Source organism: Hibiscus syriacus, unplaced genomic scaffold (genome assembly GCF_006381635.1).
Source record: "Hibiscus syriacus cultivar Baekdansim isolate YM2019G1 unplaced genomic scaffold, ASM638163v2 tig00111873_pilon, whole genome shotgun sequence".
NCBI classification, from domain to species: domain Eukaryota; kingdom Viridiplantae; phylum Streptophyta; class Magnoliopsida; order Malvales; family Malvaceae; genus Hibiscus; species Hibiscus syriacus.
Window position 1 is genome coordinate 202,203 of NW_024063206.1, and position 25,820 is coordinate 228,022.

Here is a 25,820-nt window from a genome sequence, read left to right on the forward strand (position 1 = left end):
AATTGTAACCCTTCTTGAATAGCTTTTAGTTCTGCCAGAACCGGTGGACCAGGTCTTGATACAACCGATAAAAACTCCAGCTTCTTGCCTTTTGAATCCCTCAGCAATCCCCCAATTCCACTGCACCTCTAATCACATCCCACTACTCTATCCACATTAGCTTTAAACCAACCTAAAGGGGGATGACACCAACCTGTGAATGCTAAAACATTCTTCAACTTGCCCTTGTGCACATCTGCTAGTGTGAGACCCCCTAGCAGAAGATCAAGAGAAACTGAAAAACTGGACTTCTTCACCAAAAACTAAGTAGCCACCCTATATCTAACCAAAAAACACAGATAGGTTAGATCCAACCTTTCATTTTAAAAAACTGAGTTATTCCTACATAACCAAACAGACCACATAATTATTCCTTGAATAAATTTCCAAATCTCAAAATTTGGAACTAAATCAGCCCACACGAAAATGAACTCATTAGGACAAATTAGCAAAGCTGAAAAAACACTCCACATCCTCAGGAATCTCATCTACACTCCCCAAACAATTTTTCAAGAAAAGAACAGATGACTAACTAATTCAACATCTAAACCACAAAATAGACAAAGGGGATCATCGATTCCGCTAACACCCCTCCTAATCAAGGTTGACTTAACTGTCATCTTCTGGTAAAAAACATGCCATACATTAGGAGGTGACAAACCAGCCCAAAAAAACTCCGACCAAAGTAAATTCGCAACATATGAGCTTGACTCTGCTTTAATGGCTGATTTTACCGAGTAGAATCCTTCATGATTCCCTTTCCACACATAGCAGTCATCATCACCTACTCCCACACTCACTTTGTCCAATATCAAAAGCAATTCAACCGATATATCCAACTCCCAGTCCAACAAATTCCTTTTTATCTAAATATCCCACACCCATCTTCCATAACTAAGCGACCCAAATTCTACTATAACCCCATCTTTGTTAATCGATAAAACAAAAAGCCTAGGAAATCTCAACCTCAGAGGAAGGTTTTCGATCCATACATCTTGCTAAAAACGAATTGAATTTCCTTTCCCTACTTACAGCACCAAAAGGCTGAAGAACCCATTGCTAAAACTATCATTTGACAAGAAATTATTAAAAACAACCTTCCAAAGCCAAGAAGATTGGGTGGACAAACTACTTCTCACCCATATCTCCCTTCTATCGAATTTATACTTGGAGAAGACCATCTTTTTCCACAGGTATCTTTATAGCTCCAAAATTTCCAAACCCACTTACCTAAAAGAGTTTTATTCATAAGCTTTATGTCATTGATCCACAACTCTCCAAACTCCTTTTGTTTGCAAACTTGCGACCAATTAACCTAATGAACTCTATTTTTCTGTGAAGTACTACCCCATAAAAAATTTACCATAACAGAATTCAAACATCTAACAACTTTAGAAGGCATTTTAAACAAAAACATATAGTATATTCGAAGCACCGAGAGGACAGATTTGACAAGCACAACCCTTCCAGCAAGTAAAAGTGTTGAAGCTTTCCAACCAGCTAATTTATGATAAAAGCTGTTAATAATCGGCTCCCATAAAACTGTCGAATGCATCTTGAATTCAAGAGGGAGCCCGAGATACTCCGTCTGAAAAACATATGCTTTACACCCAATAGACATTGCCCAGTCATTAACAATCGATGTCTCCAAATTGACCCCAAAAATTTTCCTTTTCGAAAAATTTAACTTCAAACCCGTGCACATCTCAAAAACAACTAAAATCCTCTTAACATTATTCAATTGACCTTCATTCGCTCTATAAAAAATAATTAAATCATCAGTAAATTACAGATGAGATTACAAAAACGAATTACTGTCACAACCAATCTGAAAGCCATTAAACAAACGCAACTCCACCGCCTTAGATAGCATTAGATTCAGCATCTCTCCGACTAAGTTAAATAACATAGGCGATAGACTGCAACCCTGACGTAAACCCCTCAACACGTTAAAACTTTATGTCGGAGAGCCATTGACCAGGACAAAAATAGTAAAAGAGGAAATACACTCGAAGATCCAAGAAAGCCATTTCTCTCTGAAACCCATGTGCTCTATAATCTTCATTAAGACATTCCAATCAACTGAACCATAAGCTTTCTTAAAATCCAGGTTGAAAGTGATACATCTCCTACCTTTCCTCCTCCAATAGTCGATGGCTTCATTTGCGATAAAGAGCAATCGCATATCTATCTCCCCGGGATAAATGCGAACTGTGAATGACCAATCAGCGAATCTAAGCACAACCTTAGCCCCAATGAAAGCACTTTCGAAAAAATCTTATAAAATCCCCCACCAAGCTAATAGGCTTATAATCTTCTATTCCAATCGGATTTGACTTCTTCGGGATCAAAGTAATAAACGTATGATTCACACTTTTTTACAGTTTCTTACCCGAGTAAAAATCCTCAAAGAACTTCAAGATATCTTCCTTAAGTGAAGTCCAATTTTTTTTTGAAAAACCCCATGTTCAATCCACCCTAACTCGGTACCTTGTAGATGTCTGACGAATTATAGCCTCCCAAACTTCTTACTCTAAAAGCTTCATTTCCAACAGTGAGAATTGATTCTCTGATAAGTACTTGAAAGGCAAATCAAAATTCAATACATCCAACGTAGGCTTCAAATTATAGTTTTTCTTGAAAAACCCACTAACATTAGTTTTTATCTCATACGGGTTCGAAATAACCTTGCCATTCACTTCCAATATCTTCAGCCTATTTATTCTGCCCCTATTTGATGCGCATTGATGGAAATACCGAGAATTCAGATCTCCATCTTGAATCCATTTCGCTCGAGATTTTTGAAACCAAATATGTTCCTCTTTTTTGTACATTGACCACAATTCCTTCTTGGCTTTCGCAATTGATTCCATCGACACATGAGCAGACCCCTGTTGAACTATTTTCTCCATTTCATAAATTGAATTTTCCAACCTCATAATCAAATCCGGCAGCTTCATATGATTATTAGAGGACCAACATTTAATTGATTTCTTTAATTCTTTTAGCATAAATTCAATTCCTCTACAATTAACCTTCTTCACCTCCTTAATCTTCAACTCCATCATCTATTGAAAACCCTCATCTTCCATAATGTAATTGAATAATTTGAAAGGCTTTAGACCCTAATTGACCTCTCTTTTCTCTAGTACCACTGCATTGTGGTCCGATAATGACTTCGAAAGTAGAAGTTGATCAATATCTGTAATCATCGACAAAAAATATGCATTCACTAGAAATCTATCCAATCTAACAAATAATGGATCATCCATATTGTTGCTCCACGTGAAATTACCACCCATCATCGGTAAATCCACCAATTTCGCCTGAAATACAAAAACCCAAAAATTCTCATCGAATGCAAATTATGTTATTTACCTCTCTTCTCCTCTTGAGATAAATACGAATTAAAATCACCACCCACACATAATGCACATTCCACATGGCATAAGTAACTGAGCAACTCCTAAAAAATACCTCCTTCTCTGATCCTAAAATAGGTCTGTATATGTTTACTAAGCATATATTCACATTATCTTCCTAAAACGTTTCGAAACTTCTATAACCCGAGACTCAAAACAATTTTCATCCCAAAGGCTCATTAATCCTCCTGAAGATCATTCTGCAAGAGAAACCGCAATCCCTCGAAGCATCTTTCCCCCTAAACGTCTAACCAAAGCTGGTCTCACCACTTCAACTTTTGTCTCATGCGGGAATAAGACCATTAGCTTTCTCTTAGCAACCAACTTCCTTACTGCCCTAACCTTTTCTTTCCTCTGTAGACCCCTAATAGTCCATGTAACACAAGAGAACTTCATCATACTTTCAGTAACTTGTACACCTAAAAAAAAGGAATGAGATTAGTTCTCATCCTCCAATCCCTGGCTTAATTCCAAAAACTTCTGATCAAACACCTATTCCCCCCTAAATGATACACTCAACATTCTCCTCACCTACCAAGTAGAGATTAATTCATTCTTATCTGTCGAAGCATCCAAAATAGAAAATCCCATCTCTGATTCTTCTGTAGATTTTTTCCTATTTTGTCGGTTGTATACTGTCACAAAAAATAGTAGCAACACTTATGGATCTTCTCCGATTTAAAGGTGAGGACGACGAAACTCTTCTAGTTACCATTCTTTGTGACGCTACACCACTACACCCACATCAGCTATGACATTCCCACTATCCATTCCCATTAAAACAATCTGCTTTAATTCTCTTGGAGGCTCCACCCGAATCTCCTTGGAGCCTCTAACGCCCAACATTGTTATGTTCACCACAGGCCCAGACGGGACTATTCTACAATCTGAGGAAATGAGCTCACTATTATTTTCTGAGTGGGCTTGATTGCTTCCCTCCAAATTGACCAATTTCCTTAAACCTAAACCCTGAAAATCCCCCCTGTATTTTTCTCCCAAAGTCAAAAGAATTTAATACTCATATTCTGATTTGTTCATCTTCTCTCTCCTGCCGCATTAACTGCTGGACCCACTGCCTCCTTCATACTCCATAACAATGACATAGTCTCAGATGACATTCCATCAATCTTCTCTAAAACCTGACACTGCAATCAGATATAACAAGAAGAAATGATATCCTCAGCCGGTATTAAAATATCTATGCTATATTCAAGCTAAATCCTATGAATTTATTGCCAAGTCCCAGTAGCTTACATTCTGTAAAGTGAACGCGAACCAGGTATGCCAAGAAATGTGATCAAAATAGTAAACATAAAATAAATATGAGAAAAGGATAAAGAAATGATGCAAATTGTTTGTTTCTTTTAAAGACAAATCAAAATACCAAGTAAGAGGTGTCACATCCTATTGAGGTTGAATTTACAAAACAATAAGACATCTGTAACATCTTTTGTGAATGAGATAATGAGTTTACTTGCCTCCTACACTAAAAGTGAGGTTATTGGGACAATAAATTTTTTGGGTGATTGTTATATTATTTATACTATTTTCTTCAATTTAAATCCACGTGAATGTCCTGGGTAGGAATGTAAAAAACTGACTCGACCTGCAAAACTGACTAAAATCGACTCGAGTCAAAACTGATTTTGACCTACACAGTGGTGATCCGAAACCGACTCGAGTCGGAACTGATGTTGACCTGAACCCGATTTGGACATGAAAATTGTAGATTTGAACACGACCAGCATCCGACCTGAGAACGACCTGAACCTGAATTGAACCAAAAATATGATATCCGAACCCGAACTGCATCCGACTGATATGAACCCAAACCCGAGATTGACATGGTAAATAACTGATATTACCCGAACTGTTTTCAACCTAACATGTTTTTAACATGACCTGTAAATAATCTGACTTGTTAATTACATGATTTGATATTTACTTGACTTATATACTACAATAGACAAAATTATAAGATTTTAATAAAATTATGAGTTTTTTCACTTATGATGTAATTAAAAAATTAATATGATTACTTTTTAAATGTTATAATAAAATATTTATTATGATAATTAAATTAATAAATAGACCTATTAAATAAAATTATTAATAAAATTTCTTAAATATAAATTAGATAAAACATTATTAATAATACAAAGGAAAAATAATATACATTAATTTATATAAATTATATAGTTTAATTTATATAAAGAAAAAATAATATTAATAATGAAAGTATTTATTATGTAATATATATTAATGGTTTACATTATTAATATAAATAATTTTGATAATAAAATGATAATTAATTTGATAATAAATGAACATTAGTATTGAACGTGATTAATTCTCTAAAATATAGATATAAACTATACCGTTTAATTTTGGTACAAAAAATTATTTAACAATTATAACATAAATGAAAAATAGTATAAAATATAAAATTAATTGATAATGATAATTTAAATAACATTTAATATAACATTTGAATAATATTTGAGTCAATTCAACTTGAATACAAAAAAATGAAGAAAAATTTTTAAAAAAAAAACTTTAAGCTCTCAGATCTTATAAAAAAATATTATAAGTCTAAAAGCCTAACTTTGCTACCAGAAATTTCTTTATCGAGCTTTTATATCGAAATAGCTGCCAACATTGTTAAAATACATGCAACTTTTAAAGCTACCAACATAATTTAACATGAGTAGCTATTTCGAAAAAATGACAGTTTCAACAATCTATTTAAATCAGACCAACAAAATAAAATACAAGGAAACAATAGGCAAGAAGCAGCAGCAGGCAGTAGGAAGCATCAACAGGCAGCAGGAAGCAGCAACAGCAATAGCAGACAAATTTTCTGCATTAAACAAACATTTAATCGTGGTAAAGCCAAAGGGAATACAATAGCCAACAGTGCCAAACATTTCCAACTTTACCAAACCCTTACATAATCAAACATTCAACATTGTTTATGAAAATAAAATTAATATCAAGCAAAACCAGAATGTGTTACTTTGGACAGAAGCATCTTATAAAAAACAAAACCATCAATTAAAATTTGTTTCAGATATTGTTAAACATAATAAATACAATAAGTAATTAATAAGTAAAAGTTACATGTAAATGGAAGAAACAAGACTGAATCGTAAATTCCAATGGTTTCACTTAACGTTAGCACCCTAAAAATTAAAATTAAAATTAAAATTAAAATAATTAATAAACAGTTTGAAATATTGAGATTAAAATAAAATAGAAAGCAATTATATAATACCTTTACATAGTAGACTCATTAATCATAGTAAGGTAGTCTTCATCTTTATCCTCCGGCTCAAAACCGTGCAACCAATTACGGGTTGTAACAAAAATCTCAACATTTTTTTTTGTAAGAGTGAAGCTCTTAATTTGGTCAAAATTCTACCCCCATACTAAAGGACAATTCAGATGCAACGGAAGTAATTGGAATAACCAATATATCACTCGCCATGCGAGATAGTACAGGATATGAAACACGCTGATTTTTTCAATACTCCAAAATATCAAACTCCGATTCTCCAATACGAGGGACAAGGGGAAAACAGATGTACGAGTCAACATTAGATCGTCCACTCCTTGAAGCAGCTAAATTGGCATCAAAATTCTGAAAAACAAAACACAAGAAATTAGTAAATAAAAACAGGAAATAAATAAGTTAAAATTCAACTAGAAATTATATTAACTAACTTGAAATAAATTTAATTTTCTAAATGTTCGAGGCCGATTGGAACTTTAGCCACTTCTGTCCAAGGATGTGTTACTTTGGACAGAAGAAGAAGAAGAAGAAACACAGGGTTCATTTTTTGAATAAAATACATATAACTCAAGAAATTCATCATAAATGAGACGTACTCTTCGTTGAACATCATCCTCAACATAAAGAACATTGTACAACTCCTTAAGCAGTTGTTATTTATATCGAGGATCAAGTAAAACAGCAAAAGGCAGAATCATAGAGTGATCAGACCAATATTTCTCATAAAGTTCAAGCATGGGTTTTACCATTGCAGAAATACCTTCACAATGATCATTATGAGCATCACACAACAATTTCTCAATTGCAACAACGTTAACCACATACAAGTTAGAAGTGGGATACTTAGAACCAGAGAACAACGTAGTAATTTCATAAAAAGGCTCAAGAAAATCACAGATTGTTTGAATTGTTTCCCATTCATAATCAGTAATGATATCCAACTCATTTTCCCTATTAAGAAACAAGTTAATCCCTAATCTAGCCTCAAGTGCCCTATGAATCATCAAGTAAGTCGAATTCCAACGAGTAGGAACATCCAATATTAACTTACCAGAGAAAGAAGAATCACAGTATTTAACAGCTAATTCAAAGACACAAAGTCGAGAGCCAGAAGAATCAATAAACTTAACAATATGACGTAATTTATTAACAGAAGAATAAATCACCTTTAAACCTTTTTGAACTATCAAGTTCAAAATATGGGCAACACACCCTATATAAAAGTACTTACCATTGCAGGGAAGAGAAGAAATGACATTCAAATAATCTTTCAGTCTCTTAACCATTCTATCATTTGCAGAAGTATTATCAAGTGTAATAGTAAATGCTTTTTTTTCAAGACCCCATTCACATATCATCTTTTTCACAAACTTAAAGATAGACTCAGCATCATGAGGAGGAGGAAAACGACGCAAATTAAATATTTTAGACTGAAGTTTCCAGTTATTATCAACATAATGAGCAATAAGGGCAAAATAAGAATGTGAAGTGCAGGCAGACCAAGCATCACATGTAAAACAAACACGACTTGAGACAAAATGCATTGAATCAAGCAGTAATTTTTTATGCTTTTCATGCTCCAACATACAATACTTAGTAACAGTATACCTAGATATATCCTTAACATAAGAATTAAGGTATTGATGTAAAACCCTAAGTTTGTCATGCTCAATTATACTATATGCATAACCATGACACAGAATAGCATCAGCAAACAATTCACAGTATTTGTTTTGATCAAAAGAAGCTACACTATCTGGATTTTCAGCAAGAAAATCCTTATATGCTTGGTATTTCTTAGTATGCCTTTTAGGGTTAGATGTAGCAATATAAGAATCAACTTTATACCTTTTCAATTTGCAATACTTACACTCGGCATAAAAAGAACCATCATCAGCTTTGGTGAATGTGTAATGGTCCCAAACAACAGAGGTTCTTCTCCCAAATTCAAATGAACCTGTGGACTTTCTCTTAGAGGATTTATTTAAATCAACTGCTTCAGACAGTACATCATTTATATCCCCTTGCAAAAAAAATTAGGGTTAGCAACCAACCTTATAAAAGTAATTTGAATGAACAACCAACAGTAGCTAAAAATTAAACAGTTTATTTAAAGTGTAAATAAAGGCATCTAACAACCTTATAAAAGCAATCTGAATGAACAACCAACAACACAAACAAATCAACAGTAGTTACAAATTAAACAGTTTATTTAAATTGTAAATAAAGGCAGCTAACAACCTTATAAAAGCAATCTAAATGAACAACCAACAACACAAACAAATCAACAGTAGAAACAAATCAACAGTAGCTACAAATTAAACTGTTTATTTACCTATTTTATAATGCCTTTCATTCTGATTTGTTGGGTTTTCTCCTACAAAAGAAATTAATAATATATTAATAAACAATATTAAAATAAAAAAATAGTACAATACTAAACAATAACATACCTGGACCATTCAACTTGTAAGAAAAGCTGTCCATGAAACCCTTGAAAAAAAAGGGAATCGAATATCAACAGAGACAACAAGTGAAGATGCTCGGTTAGGGTTTTTTAGGTTTAGGTTAGAATTTGAGTTAGGGTTTTGGGTTTAGGTTTGGATTTGGGTTCGGGTTATGGTTCAGGTTCAGGTTTTGGATTCAGGTTCAAATTCGAGTTTGGGTTCGGGTTGGGTCTGGGTTTGGGTTTAATTAGGGTTCAAGTTTAGGTTAGGGTTTAGGTTTAGGTTTGGGTTTGGGTTTGGGTTTGGGTTCAGGTTTTGGTTTAGGGTTTAGGTGACAGAAGATGGACATGTTTGGGTTTGATCGAAGAAAATAAAATGATCTAAGGGTTTAGGTGTTTGGAAGGATCAACGAGAGGTTTGATCTAAAAAAACATTCAGTGGTATGTGTTTTGGTGTTTGTGAAGATCAACGGATGGTTTTTGTGAAGAACAAATATGAACTGGGATAAAAACGTATGAACAAGGGAGAAAATTTGGGTCTTTGATCGAAAAAAACAAGAAAACGTATGGGTTTTGGTGTTTATGAAGATCAAATGAGGGTTTTCGGATGAACAAGGATGAAATTTCGAGTGTTTGATCCAAAAAACATAATTTTTTTTAGATTTGGTGATTTTGAAGATCAAAACAAGGTTTTTCAAAGAAAAATGAAGAACACAGATGAACTTCTAGAGAGATGGTAGAGAATTTGAGAGAAACAGAGAGCTAGAGAGAGAGAGCAAAATGAGAGAATTGAATAGGAAGTTGAAAATGAGGAAAAAAACCAAAATTCTGACCTTATATAGCGATCCATTCGGGTCGGGTATTTTAGATCCGCGTGTTTTTAATTTCTTTTGGCATTGTAGCGATGTCCCCTATTTTTGATTTTATTCAATTTAGTCCAAGATTAATGATTCAATTTAATCATTATATTTTAAATTATTTCAATTTCATCCCTTTATAATTTTATTAATTAACTATTTATAATTAATATTACAATAATTATATATTATAATTAATATTAATATTAATATAATATAGTTTATAATTTATAATTAATATTAATATAAAATATAGTATATAACATTAATATTAATATAAACTATATGTTATAAATTATATAGTATAGTTTATAAACTATAGTTAATATAATTAATATTAATATAATATAGTTTATAAACTATATACTATATTAATATAAATTATAGGTTATAAAGTATATACTATACATAGTTTATACATACATGATACATGTACTATAAGTTACATATATAGACTATAGTTTACATGTATACATATACTATAGGTTACATTGCATATATTAACTATTGTTTATATATATTGTTTAGGGTTTAGTGATTACATTTTAGGGTTTAAGGTTTAGGGTTTAAGGTTTAGAGTTTTTATAAACTATATAATTTATTAATTTATGTAGTTTATGCATATTGTTTCTATAAACTATATAAGTAATTTACTTTATATGGTTTATATATATACTGTACATGGTTTATACATACTTGTACTTTAAGTTACATATATAGTTTACATATATACATATACTATAAATTACATATATTAACTATTATTTATAGACTATAGGTTAATGTTACATATATAATTTATATAAACTATTGTTTATATAAACTATATATGAATTATCAAATGTGTCTATACATATATAGTTTATAAAGTTTAAGATTTAAGGTTTATGTTTTAGGGTTTAGGGTTTAGGGTTTTTATAAACTATATAATTTATTACTTTATATAGTTTATGCATAGTATTTCTTTAATATATATATATATATATATATATATATATATATATATATATATATATATATATATATTCTATATATTACTTGTATTAGTTATACATACATATATATACTATATTAATATAAATTATAATATATAAACTATATATTTTAAATAATTTATACATATATAGTTTATATACATACATATATATATATACTATATTAATATAAATAATATTTTATAAACTATATACTTTTTATAGTTTATACATATATAGATTATATACATAGTTTATATATATAGTTCACATAAACATAATTTATATATAGCTTATAATAATTATATAGTTTATAATATAAATATAGTTTATATATAAACTTATATTATATATATATATATATTTTTTTTCAATTTTTTAAATGACTGCAATTTATTATATTTTTCATCATTTTTTCACATTTTACATTTATTTCGATTTAATCCTTTTGTGTTTTTTAATTTATTTCAATTTTAAGTCTTTCACTTTTATATGTATTCAATTTAGTCCTTAAATTTATATTTACATCTTCCATCGTTAGTTGTTATTTATTTATATTTTTGTAACTGGCCCATAATTTTTTAAATGTGTTTAATTTAGTCCTTTGTTATATTAATTTAAACCTCATATTTTAAATTTATTTCGATTTAGTCCCTTACATATGTGTGTTGTTCAATTTATATTTAAAATTTTATTTGTAATTTTATATTTCTTTAATTTTGTCATTAAATTTATATTTTTTACAAAATTGATCTATGAATATTTATTTTTCTCTTAAATTACTCGAAATCATATACAATTACAACTTGCAATTCAACAATCACGAAAGATGACAAAATAATTAATCCAAAAAATAAAAACGACCCGACCTAAACTCAATCCGTATCCGATAAACATCTGACCTGAATTTTATCTGTCAATGATGTGACCCGGCCTGAACGAGATCCGACTGAAGTCCACCCGAACCTGAATTAACCTGGTCTTTATCTGCTTCGGACCTGAACTGTTTTTACTTGAACTGACATCGATCCGAACTGAAAATGACCCGATCTGGATCTGGTGTCAAATCAACCTGAAAATAACCCAAACTGATTTGACCTGACCCGAACCCGATCTGGATCTGGTTTCAAATCAACCTGAGTTAACATGTATCTGATTTTACCCGACCTGCCAAGATCCAACTGAAACCTGTCCGATTACCTGATTTTACGGCCCAAGTCCTGGGAATTGCACCGTCAGCAGATTACAGAAAAAATTGGAATCATAACAATGGTGTCAATTTGGAATAATATCCAGAAATCTATCAAGTTCAATACAAGTTTTTTTTTCAACTTCAGTGATTTTGAAAGATATCAAATCAAACTCGGGGAAAACTAATACTAAGATATAGATACATATTCTTTGACATTATGAAATGTACCATGTCAGATTTATATACGAGATCCTCAGAGATTATAATCGATGCAGGAATCTCCATAGCTGTCACCAACTTCCAGATCTTCCGTTGCAATGGCTCCTCTACCAGCTCCCTCGATATCTGTATGAAGGCCAATGCAAGAAAAGGGTAATAATTAAAACACCGACTTCCTTTGCTTTTATTTCAGAAACAGTTTTTGAAAATTTTCCTTTAGTGGTATTGAAGCATCTTTTGAATGTTAAAGAAACTGTTATATTTATGTGGTCCAAATAGTAATAAAATAAATAGAATAAAAAGGAAAGTTCAAAGGAAAAATAACGCCAAGATACTAATTAACAAGGCATCACTAAAAACCAATTCTAATCTCGAACTTACAAGCTATCTGCAATCTTGTTTTTGCACCATAGTCCTCAGCCCACTGTATTAAACAGTTCCCTTTATCACACTTGTAATTTATATCAATTTTATTCTCCACTTTATCCTCAGATCCGAACTCATAAATCCTATTAATAATTGCATCTCTTAGATATTGCAGAGCATGTGTTTGCACGTGTACTTGAGTGGATAACGAGCTTTCGATAAGAGAAAGGGTAAAATTTTGAGCCTCCGTCTCATTCCTGTGGCTGTAAAATCCCAGTCCACCAACTGGACCAAAATAAAGTTCTACCTGCATCCCAGAAACCCATTGCATTATCATTATTTATTCACAGTTCAATAGATTATTGAAGGGACTTCGTAAATCTGTATCTTGGCACTTTGATTGCCCATTGTGGCCTCATTAGTTACAATGCTTTAAGGTGTGTGCCTAGTCTCATCTAGGCTTTTCACCTTAGTGTCAGACAATAACAGAGCCTCAAACCTCTTCAGGCATATTAAACACCATTTATTTACAAAAGAATATTTAAAATGGTACTTAATATATAATTAATTTTAATTAGGTGATATTTGTGTAAAAACGTCAACTTCATTTATTTATTTTTTTGTGTGAAAAAAATTTCTACATTAAAATCTTTAAATATTTTTTTACAAATTATTTTATAACTCGACAAATTTTAATTTTTGCATAATATTACATAATACATATAATATAGTATAGGAAAACTTTGAGGGTAAGTATTTTAAAATATGAATAATTTTATAAAAGATTTATAATTAGTATTTCGTTTACAAAATGATGATGATGATAAATATTTTATAATTTTAAAAATTATAAATTTCATATATTTTTAAAAAATTTATTAACTTTTAAAATTAATTGTTTAAAAATATAAAAATAATTTTATATTTTTAAAAAATTAATTTTAAAAGTAAATAAATATTATTAAATGTTGTTAAAATAATATCATAAAATTGACATATTTACACAAATAACACCATAACAGAAATTAATAACATATTAGACATCATTTTAAAAATATTTATAAAAATAATACCTATTTTTTTACATATTTCATAAGGTACGGTATAGGGTCTACGTCTTTTACCATATGTCGTAAGACGTGATGTATATGTTTCACCTTCTTATAAAAAGTGTTATATCAAAAAATAAAAATTAAAGAGTGTCTGACAAAAAAAAAATAATGATCATAAGGGATGAAAGGTACAAAAAGAAAATTGCAACTTACCCCATCCAAATGTATAATTCTACCTATCTGCAGCATTTGATTCAAAGTAGAATGTAGTGAACCAGAATCTGAAGAACCGGTCCGGTTAACAAATCGGTCATGCTACCGGTTCATTAGTTCAATCGGTTGAATTAGTCTGATCGATCGGAAGAACCGAATGACTTCATAATTATTTAAAAAATTAAATAAAAATACAAAAAATATTTAATAAAAAATAATTTTTTATATCACAAGTCATATTCAAAGCAAGTCATAACATATATAAGTTAAAAACCATAAAATCAAGTTAAACAAAATGATTCAAATTAATTACAACATAATATTTAAAGTAAAACATATTAAATAATAAATATAATTATATAACTATAATTAAAAAATAAATTTGGGGTTAAAAAAATCATAACAAAATGATATTGTTTGGTTTAATTTTTTTTAAAAACAATCTCACATGGCTAAGAAACATAGAAGAGCATCCCAAAAGTCTAAAGAGTAAAAAATATGAGAACAAAACAATCTCACATTGCTAAGAAACATAGAAGCGCATCACAACTAACTTCTATAAATAATAGAGGTAATTTGACATTCAAAATCATAGAGCCTTTTGGTGAGCATTGAGTGAACTATTCTTTCACTTCAGTCAAACTCGAATTTTAGGCTTCAATCGAGCTTCTAATTTTTTTTTTTTGAGTTCAAGCCTTTTTGAGTTCAAGTTTCAATATTATATTTTGAGTTTGAGTTGAACTTGATAATTTTTAGCTTGTGAATTTGAGTTAAGTTGAGCTTACTTTTAAAGTTTTCAAGATCGAGTCGAGCTCAGCAATACTCGAGTTCGACTTGACTCGTTTAACAAACGACGTTGTTTGGTTTAATTTTTTAAAAAATAAAAACAAAAATCCCGTTTTTTTCCGGTTTTCAACCGGTCCGGTTCGAACGGTTCAACAGTTCTGGTCGGTTCACTAATAGTGGTTCAACCGATTTATATTGAACCAAACTAATTAACGGTTCCCGATTGAACCAGTTGAACCGATCGATCCGGTCCGATTTTCAAAACAGAGGTTTTGAGATTAAAAAATTCAGTTATGCAAAAATTAAATTGAAATGAGACAACTCTCTGCTGAGTAGCATGATTGCTTCATAGTCCAGTTCAGCTTCTTGAACAGATGCAACAATCTAGTAACACATGAAAGATGCAACATGGAGAGATAATTTAAGATTCCAACAAAGCCATTCAAAAATAACATGGAAATTAGAATCTCAATGAAGAAAAGAACCAAACAGAACTATAGCCACTAAAGTTCTCACTCTTTTGCAGACCCCAAATGAAATGTGAACAAGCACAAAGCTGAGGTTAGCAAAACTTTGTGAGGAGACAGATAAAATCACTAAGCATTTCGAATGTTAAATTTAAGAAATAAAACCTCATTCAGGGGGGAAGACATTAGGATATGTTGGAAAATCACAACTCCACTCCACTGCCAACAGAGCAAGCTAAACAAAATTAAACTTCAGAAAGATACGAAAAGAAAACGAAAACGAGTAGCGAAGTACTGAAGAGGTAGCATTTAACCTTATCTTCCTCCATTGAAATAACTTGCAAGTTTCACTGTAAAAGAAGTGAAGCTATGGGCGGCAGCTGAACTGGAAAAAAAAAAAGAAAAAGAAAAAAAAGAAAGAGTTGAGGAGGGAGCACCGGTTCACAAATGACTTCTTTTGTTCAGCTAGTCCGGCTCGAAATGGAAAAAACACCTTAGGTCGAGAAAATAAGGATAAACTACATGGGTGGTCATTTATATTTTAGGTCAATTTAATTTTAGCTACTGATCAAAAACTAAAATCGAACGAATAAAAACGTAAGAGATAACTGTTACGCAGTTGCAGTAAAAAGTTTCATAGCTTGTCCTGAAATGGTGAATGTCGAAAGAAATCAGCTTTAGATAAATATTTATTCGTTGAATTACCCGTTTCTAAGATTTCAGTAGCATGTTATAAATATAAAATTTAACTCTAATAACAAGTATCGAAAAAAAATAAATTGTAATAATAAGTAAAAGTAAATAATTTTGTTTGTAAATTATTTTTTATTTTATTTAATAAACTATCTAATAAATACATTGAATTTAAAAAAAACCAAAAAAGATTTCAACCACTGATGCAAAATAAATATGATTCTCTTTTAAGAGGGCTCAAATTCGATTTCAACTGTATTCATCTTGTCAAAAAATAATAAAAGAATAATTCAATAAAAACAAAAACAATTTAAACGTTATCAACATCATCGTTAATTTTTTAACGATCTATAATAAAAAAATATAATATAATATAATATAATATTAAGTATGATTTAAAAAAATAATAATTAGATCACCAAAATAAAAATAAAATATTAATATATAGATAATATTTTTATTTCTAATTATATATGAACTAGCCAATTTTAGATTTCGGTGTGAGGGGTAAGTGTCCTTATTGTCTATGTTCAAATACGGGCCTCAGCATAAGAAGACGGTGAAGTTTTCTATAATAGTCTTCATGAATGTTTGGTTGCCAGCGATGTGATTTTTTTTTTCAGTACTGTGGAAGTTTTACTCTTCTTGGTACCTGCACAATACCCTTGTTTGCAGAGAATGGCATCTGCTATTACTCCATTACTGTTTTTCATTAAAGCAAATCCTTACAAAAAAGAAGAATAAAATACGTTGAATGTTTTTAAATCATCAACTCATCCTTTTTATTAATGGGTTAACGAGATTTAACATTCAAGAAATTAAATTCTAACAGATTGATAATGTAAAAAATCAAAATCGTTATTTTTTTAAACGGCGATCAAATTCGGACAGACCGGAAACGTAATGAACCACTCATATAATTTATCCAATTATTTAGGTCAAATTTTATTGAAGGTTTATATATTTACTTTTTTATGGTTTAGTCCTTAGTATTAAATGAAATTCTAGGCACGATCTGGGTGACTTCAGTGGTAAAATAATTGTTGTTATTCTTTGAGATCCCGAGTTCAAGTACCAGAAATGCTTGAGGTGTGAGTGTTCAATGTCTAATGGTTGAGAGTTATCTCTGAATAGATACTGCTTTATACTTACAAAAAAAATTTTTTTGGTTGTCTTCTAGTTCCAAGGTTTCGCCTTAACTAATCTGGATTGACCCAAGTCATACACTGGCTTTTGTGGGCGAGTCTCCTAACGGGAATTTTCTGCATATACAATGACTCGGATCAAAGATTTTGCTTAAATGATATCACATTGCTTACCACTTGAACCAATCTGTTGATTACCCCAAATTAATAAAAAATGAAATTCTAGTACTATATATTTTCCATGGTTATCAAAACCGGACCAGACCGGCCGGTTCAACCGTGAACCGGTGGCTTGTCCGATCCGGTTACCTCACAAAACCGGTATGACAATAAACCGACTGAAAACCGGTAAAACCGGGGTGAACCGGCTGAATACCTGTAAAACCGGTTTGAATCGCTAGTTCACTTTTTTTAAAAAAAAAAATTAAACCTAACGAGTTCGTTTGTTCAACGAGCCAAGTCAAATTTGAGTATTGCTAAGCTGGACTCGAACTCGAAAACTTTAAAAGTAAGCTCAACTCGACTCAAAAACTCACGAGCTAAAAATTATCAAGTTCAACTCAAACTCGAAATATAATATTAAAACTTGAACTCGCAAAGGCTCGAGAACTCAAAAAAAATTTAGAAGTTCGATTGAAGCCTAAAATTTGAGCTCAATTGAAGCGAAATAATAGTTCGCTCTGTGCTCACCAAAAGGCTCCATAATTTTGAATGTCAAATTACCTATATTATTTATAGAAGTAAGTTGGGATGCTCTTCTATGTTTCTTAGCCATGTGAGATTGTTTTGTTCACATATTTTTACTCTTTAAACTTTTGGGATGCTCTTCTATGTTTCTTAGCCATGTGGGATAGTTTTTTTTTAAAAAAAAATTAAACCAAATAACATCATTTGTTATGATTTTTTTAAGCCTCAATTTTATTTTTTTGATTATAGTTATATAATTATATTTATTATTTAATATGTTTTACTTTAAATATTATGTTGTAGTTGATTTGAATAATTTTGTTTCATTTGATTTTATGGTTTTTAATTTATATATGTTATGACTTGTGATTTTTTTATACCTTTTAATATTGTAAACTTAAAAAAGTGTTACATATATATTAATATTACTTTGAATATTATGTAAAATTAAAAAATATATTATTTTATATAAAATACGATTTAACCGCGATTAAACTCGATTGAACCAGTGAACCAATACTTTACCGATTTAATGTCCGATCTGATTTTAAAAACATTGTCGACCCAAAACTAATATTTTCCAATGTTTCCGTCAAATAATTTGTCATGCCGTCTTCTTTGCATGTGATGATGGCTCGTTACACTGCATGGTCACAACTTTAGTGTTTTCATCGACCGAATGTGATTTTCTGTCAAAATTAAAATAAACAAGACGCTTAGTCACTATAACGCCAGTGTTCTTATCAATATTTATTAATTCAAAAAACAGTCTTTTTATTCGTAATATTAGATAAAACAGGAAAATATATAAATAATCATCTCATTATAGAATATTATTTTAATAAGTCTTTCAACCGTAAAAAGATATAAAATAATTCTCCTACTAAAATGTGATATTTTGATGAGTTCTCCGATTAGTAAAGTTACAAAATAGTCACTTAACTATTCATATATTTTAAACTCATCATTTTCTGTTAAAAAATTTACGACCATATGAGGTGGACGTTAAATTATTGATTGAGATGTGATAAAATTTGATCTCATAAATGTTTAAGTTGTATTTTATGGATTGACTATTCATTTACATTATATTGTCAAATCAATGTTTGAAAAATTATATTGTTGAACTAGTATTTGAAAACAATGATAGTACTAATAAACGTCATTATCATATCCCAATAAGTTTGATTAACGTTTAACTCAAACGTACGCCAATTTCTTAACAAAAAGGACAAGTTTGAAATATATAAATAATTGAATAATCATTTTGTAACTTTTAATAGTCAAAAATCTCAACAAAACAATTTTTTTATAATCATTTTATAACTTTTAATAGTCGCAAACTCAACAAAATAACATCATCTAATTATATATAAGACCATTTATATACGTTACCTAGATAAAAATCCCGAGTAGGAGCGATTGTGTCCATCGAAATATATACTTTTTCCCAACACTAGAGCTAGTTCTTTCTTTCATTTGTTAAATGTTTTTTCAATAATTTCTTCGATTAATTATCTATTTTATCGATAGCATTCACTTTAAAAATTATTTATCTTAAAATTTAAATTTTATTTTTTTAATTATCTATTTTATTAATATTATCCATTTAAAAATTTTATACAGTAAAAATTATTTTTGAACCCGTCACAGTCCATCATCGACATCGGTTTCAAGAAGGTAATCATCTCTTAGATCCCCCAAAATCCCAATTGGAAGGTGCCACGAAAAGTCTAAGATGTAAGTTCAAATAATTTTCTGTAACTCGAGCTGTACCATGAAAACTTTTTCCCTTCGCTTTCCAGTCTAATCCTGCTGAAGCAAGACGTGTCCCATTACCTATAATTGTCTTCAACAACCATTGCAGACTAGGAAAAGTACCCTTGGCTTGTTTTGTTTCACCATTCTATATCTCAACTTCTGATTGATTTGGTTTTGCATTATTGTGAAGGTACAAAGCCTTTAACTATATGAAATTCCGTATATGATACAATAAATGTTTATATTTCTATTTATATGATACTCGAACTCGAGATTTTAAGAGATAATAAATCTCTTAATTACTGAAGTCACGTGATTCATACACTAAATTGTAACGTTGGATTGAAGGGTTAATTATTTGCAGACCATTCATCGAGATGATTTTGCATAAGAACACAGAAAATCCCACGCATATCAGTATGTCTTCACTTCAAATATGATATTGATTACATTATTTTCCTCAAGAAGAATAAAAAACAACAAAGAAACCTTCAGTTATCATTTCATCTTCCCCGTATTCTCTTCTTCCTTGCAAGGCTGTTCAAAATCAGACCCTTCTTTAGGACACTCCAAAGCCCTTTGCTCTTCATCTTCCATTTCAGCATCATCTGAAATGTTCTTCAAGTCCTTATCTGCCTTCGTCTTCATCGTCTCCAGCAATTCAGTGGAGCTATTGCCAATTTGGAAGAAGGAATTTATGGTCTTTTATGTGCCTCGCCATTTTTTCTTATAGATAGTTGATGAAGTGGCAGTGAATTAAAAGTTTAGTGATTATAATATAAGTTATAAAAGTTCAACGACCAAGGTGAGAGTACTCTAAACGTCTAATGACCATCAATGTAGTTACTTTTTTTAATGACTTGACATTAAATTGGTAAAACCAATTTGAAATTACTTCCGGTAACAGTTCATATTAAAGATTGTATTCTTTTTGGTTCTTTTGTGAGAATGCTCTTTCCAAATATATTGTACATTTGGGATTCTAAAGGCATGATCCCACCCCAATTTTTGGTATTCAAAGGACGAATTTTATATTAATCCCCACCCATTTCTAACCCGTCTTTCGCTTGACGCCCTTAAGATACGGGCTCCTCACCTACAGGTACAAGTGTACAACCCATATGTGTATAGTGACAATATCAAGGGTAAACTATGCAAATAGTTTTCTTGTTTTTTGTTTGATTGACTTTGAGCACAAATTTAAAAATTAAGGTGGTGTTTGTCTTTACTGTGTGAGGTCTGCAAAGCTTTTATGTCTGCGCCGCGCAGACCACACGTAGACATTGAGCTTTGCAGACCGTTTGTTTTGTAGAAGACAGAAGCTCTTCTAACGTCTGCTCGAGGTCTTCTTGGTACAGACATGGTTTTATGTCTTCAAACGTCTTCAAAGAAATTAAAATTATTTAAATTTATTTTAAAATTTTATTTTAAAATATGAATTGATTTATTTTAAAATATGGTTTGATTTATTTTAAAATATGAATTGATTTATTTTAAATTATGAACAAATTTATTTTAAAATATAGATTGATTTATTTTAAAATATGGATTGATTTATTTTAAAATATGAAAAACTTTATTTTAAAATATGGATTGATTTATTTTAAAATATAAAAAACTTTATTTTAAAATATGGATTGATTTATTTTAAAATATGGATTGATTTATTTTAAAATATGAAAAAATTTATTTTAAAATATATATTGATTTATTTTAAAATATGAAAAATTTTATTTTAAAATATGGATTGATTTATTTTAAAATATGGATTGATTTATTTTAAAATATGAAAAAAATTATTTTAAAATATATATTGATTTATTTTAAAATATGAATTAATTTATTTTAAAATATGGATTGATTTATTTTAAAATATGGATAGATTTATTTTAAAATATGGATTGATTTATTTTAAAATATGGATTGATTATTTTAAAATATGGAAAATTTTATTTTAAAATATGGATTGATTTATTTTAAAATATAGAAAAGTTTATTTTAAAATATGGATTGATTTATTTTAAAATATGGATTGATTTATTTTAAAATATGGATTGATTTATTTTAAAAAAATTTATTATTGTAGTTGTATGGATTACTTAAATTTCATTATTATAAAACTAAAATTATTTAAATTTCAGTATTGCAAATCTCTTTTAAGTTTAAAAAATCAGTTTATTTATATTTCAGTTTATTTTAGCAGTCTGCAGACGTTAAAAAAATAGTCTTCTTCTTGTAGACTGCAGACTTTTGGTCCACCTCTTCTGCTGCAGATGTGGTCCGCAGACTGTTGAACTTTTACCTCTGCAAAAACAAACACCACCCAAGTGTGTTTGGTCTTTTGTGTTATCGGCTCATTTGATTTAAGTCACTCAACTGTTAATTCCCATTAACTCTTAAGGGAAGTTACGTCGAAATTTGCATGTTTTCAATTAATTATTTTTTAAAATCATGTGCTTTCTTTTTTTTTCTTTTTATTTTAACAGGGTTTAAGGCCAATAAAGAGGAAGTGCATAACCTGAACCGCCAATAAAACACCGTAATATACATTTTGATAATGTATATTGCTATTATAAAATATAACATAAACTAAGTGACTAATTATGTTATAAAGTCATAAGGTATTAAAAGTGTCATAGAAATAAAAGTGTATATACTATTAAAGTTGCATTTATAATTGATGAGGGGCAGAGTTATAAATACACATAATAATTTATTCTTAAATCAGCTATATAAAGGACTTATAGTCCCCAATAAATAGACATTCTCGTATTTACTATTATCTTCGTCAGAGAGTTTATACTTAAGGGAACTCTATCTTCTTGGAACATCACAACCAAAGAAATATTCAAGGATTTCAACCTATCGGGTAGGTGTTGGGAAATTTAACGAGTAATTTCCTTATAACCAGATTAGTGAGAATGCGAAATAAAAGTGGAATAATAATACCCGAAATTGATAACGGAGTTCGGCCAATTATGCATACGTCTCTAGACTGCTGCAGGTCTTTTACTAAAGAGAGAAAAATTACAAGTGTTTACAAAAACACTCACAACTCACAAGAAAACTCTCTAGTATTGGGAGAAAGAAATGATTTAGGATGATTTTGAAGCTAAATGGGTTAAGGTAATTATAGTTGAAGCTTAAGGACTAATCTTGTAAATACCCTAAAGTACATGGACTAAATTTGGTAATTTCCCCTTACCTAAATTCAACAAAATCAGCTGCCTACCTTACCCAAATCCAACAAAATCAGCTTCTGCAAGTTGGCAACCAAATTTACAACCAATCTCAACAATGGATGCTCCGGGTTTAACCAACAATCTCCCACTTAAAGACTGATTTTAATCTGTCTTCACACCTCGATCAATGCAGCAGCATTTCTGGTCTTGTTACTCTAGCATGCCAACTAAAGCTGAACACAACTTCAGTTTGTCCATAGTCATCGTCTTTGTTAACATGTCTGTCGGATTTTGAGCTCCACTAATATTTTCAAGTTTCAAAATCCCATCTTCCATAAGAGACCGGATAAAATGATATCGCAATTATATGTGCTTCGTCCTGGAATGAAAAGACGGATTATTCGCTAGATGGATAGCACTTTGACTATCGCAATACAAGACAAGAAACTTTGGAGCCAAACTATCTCCTTGCTGACTTCCGTAACAACTACATATTATTCTTCTGTTGTGGAGAGAGCAACTATCTTCTATAGTTGAGAAACCCAACTTACTGCGGTACCTCAAAAAGTATATACATACCCTTTAGTGCTTCTATTGATGTCAACATTTCCAGCTAAGTCAGCATCTACATAGCCTGTCAGTATCGTATCTCCACCTTTGAAATAAAGTGCTTTGTTTGTGGCACCCCGCATATATCTGAAGATCCATTTGACTGCTTCCTAGTGTACCTTGCCCGAATTATTCATGTTCCTGCTAACTGCTCCAACTGCTTGAGCAATATCTGGTCTAGTACAAAACATGGCATACATCAGACTTCCAATTGCTGAGGCATATGGTACCTTCACCATTTGTGCACGTTCTTCCTCCGTCTTTGGTGACTGTTCTTTGGAGAGTCTAAAATGAACACCTAAAGGTGTACTTACTGGTTTAGCATCTTTCATGTTGAACCTAGAGAGTACTTTGTTGATGTACTCAGCCTATGATAACATCAAATTCTCCGACTTTGTGTCTCTCTTAATCCTCATTCCAAGAATCTGTTTTGCAGCACCTAGATCTTTCATTGCAAACTGCTTCGACAATTTTTGCTTCAAATTTATAATCTCTTGCATGTTTGAGCATGCAACGAGCATGTCATCAACGTACAACAATAAAATAATGAAGCTGTTGTCGAACTTCTTGATGTAGCAACAATGATCTGCTTGGCCTCTAGTAAAACTACTGCTACCCATGAAAAATTCCTTCATCACTTTTAGCATCAAATTTGCCAAGGTTTTCTTTACCGTTGTTTAAAACAAAACATTTACATCCAAAAGGATGAAAATAACTAATGTTAGGCTTTTTATTTTTGAAAATTTCATATGGAGTTTTCATTAAAATTGGCCTAATCATTACTCGATTTACAACATAACAAGCAGTATTTGTGGCTTCCACCCAAAAATATTTTGGCAAAATATTTTCACAAAGCATGGTTCTAGCCATTTCTTCTAAAGTTTGATTTTTCCTTTCAATAACTCCATTTTGTTGAGGGGTTCTAGGTGCTGAAAAATTATGGCTAATACCATTAGAGTTACAAAATTCAGTAAATCCAAGATTTTCAAATTCAGTTCCATGATCACTCCTAACACTAGTTATAGAGTAACCTTTTTCATTTTGGATTACTTTTGAAAATGTGATGAATTGTTCTAATGCTTCATCTTTAGTATTTAAAAATAGAACCCAAGTATATCTAGAATAGTCATCTACCAAGACAAATGCATATTGTTTTCCACCCAAGCTAGTAGTTCTAGTTGGCCCAAAAAGATCTAAATGGATCAATTGTAAAACTCTACTAGTTGATACATCATTAATGGATTTAAAAGAAACTCGCTTTTGTTTTCCTTTAGCACAAGCATCACAGATTTTATCATTATCAAATTTAAGCTTAGGCAACCCTCTTACTAGGTCTCCTTGAATTAACCGTTGCAAAAAACTCATACTAGCATGTCCTAGTCTCCTATGCCATAACCAACTATCATGTTCATCCTTAGCAACTAGGCATAAATTAGTCATATCAAAAGAATCTAAATGCACCATGTATATGTTCCCTATTCTATGACCAACAAGCATAATCCGATTAGATGCAATGTCAATAACTTTACAACCATTAATTTCAAATAAGACATTGAATCCTTTATCGTATAATTGACTAATACTCAATAGATTATGCTTTAATCCATTCACATATAAAACATTTTTAATTTGTATGGAAGAGGTATTACCTATTGTACCAATACCTTCAATGTGACCTTTTGAATTGTCTCCAAAAGTCACTTCTCCTCCATTTTTGGCGTTAAGCTCAATGAACCGGCTTTTGTCTCCGGTCATGTGTCTTGAGCATCCACTATCAAGGTACCATGAATTTGAATTTGTTTCCCGTGCCTTGTAGTAATGCTCATTTCCCTACAAACATAGATTAATTTTTTATTTTTGATACCCAAATTCTTTTGGGTCCATATTCATTAGTTTCCAAAATCCTAGTCCCCTTAGGTTTCCATTTGTGTAGGATATTTTTATCTTTAGTAGTAATGAGTTCTTTAGGAACCCACATACTTCTAACGATTTTTCCATTAGAGGTTCTTTGGGGATCTCTATGATTGTAGTTTCTAAAACTTTTTCTAACAAAGTTGGATTTTGAATTTCCACATTTTTCAAAATGTTTTGTTCCAACTTTATCAAAAGAAGTTTTAAGATCATCAATTTTCTTTTGATGATCATCATTGATCTTTGAAAGTAAATTTTGCAAATCTAAATTTTTCTTTTCAAACTCTTCTAGTTTGATTTGCAAATCTTTGATTTTACTTTCAAGATCGTTGTTGGTTTTGGATATGAGTTTGTTTTCATTTTTCAATTTTGAAACATCATTTTTATATTTTAAAAATAATTTCTCATAATCCGAAGACAACCTATTATATTCCTCTAATAACTCATCATAGGATAAATCATCAAAATCGGATGAGTTAGAGGTTACCTTAGAATCTTCCCCAAATG

At 30.6% G+C, this 25,820-nt stretch overlaps 1 protein-coding gene across 1 annotated transcript in view; it reads right to left on the reverse strand.

The window, feature by feature from the left end:
- Positions 1–16,731, reverse strand: part of LOC120172614 (N-lysine methyltransferase SETD6-like) — a 57,441-nt gene extending 40,710 nt beyond the window's left edge. Inside the window, 6 exon segments of the mRNA XM_039180029.1 lie at positions 4,538–4,606; positions 12,451–12,511; positions 12,513–12,567; positions 12,823–13,114; positions 14,073–14,140; positions 16,671–16,731. Coding sequence (XP_039035960.1) covers positions 4,538–4,606; positions 12,451–12,511; positions 12,513–12,567; positions 12,823–13,114; positions 14,073–14,140; positions 16,671–16,731 — 606 coding nt within the window.
- Between the last annotated feature and the right edge of the window lie 9,089 nt (positions 16,732–25,820).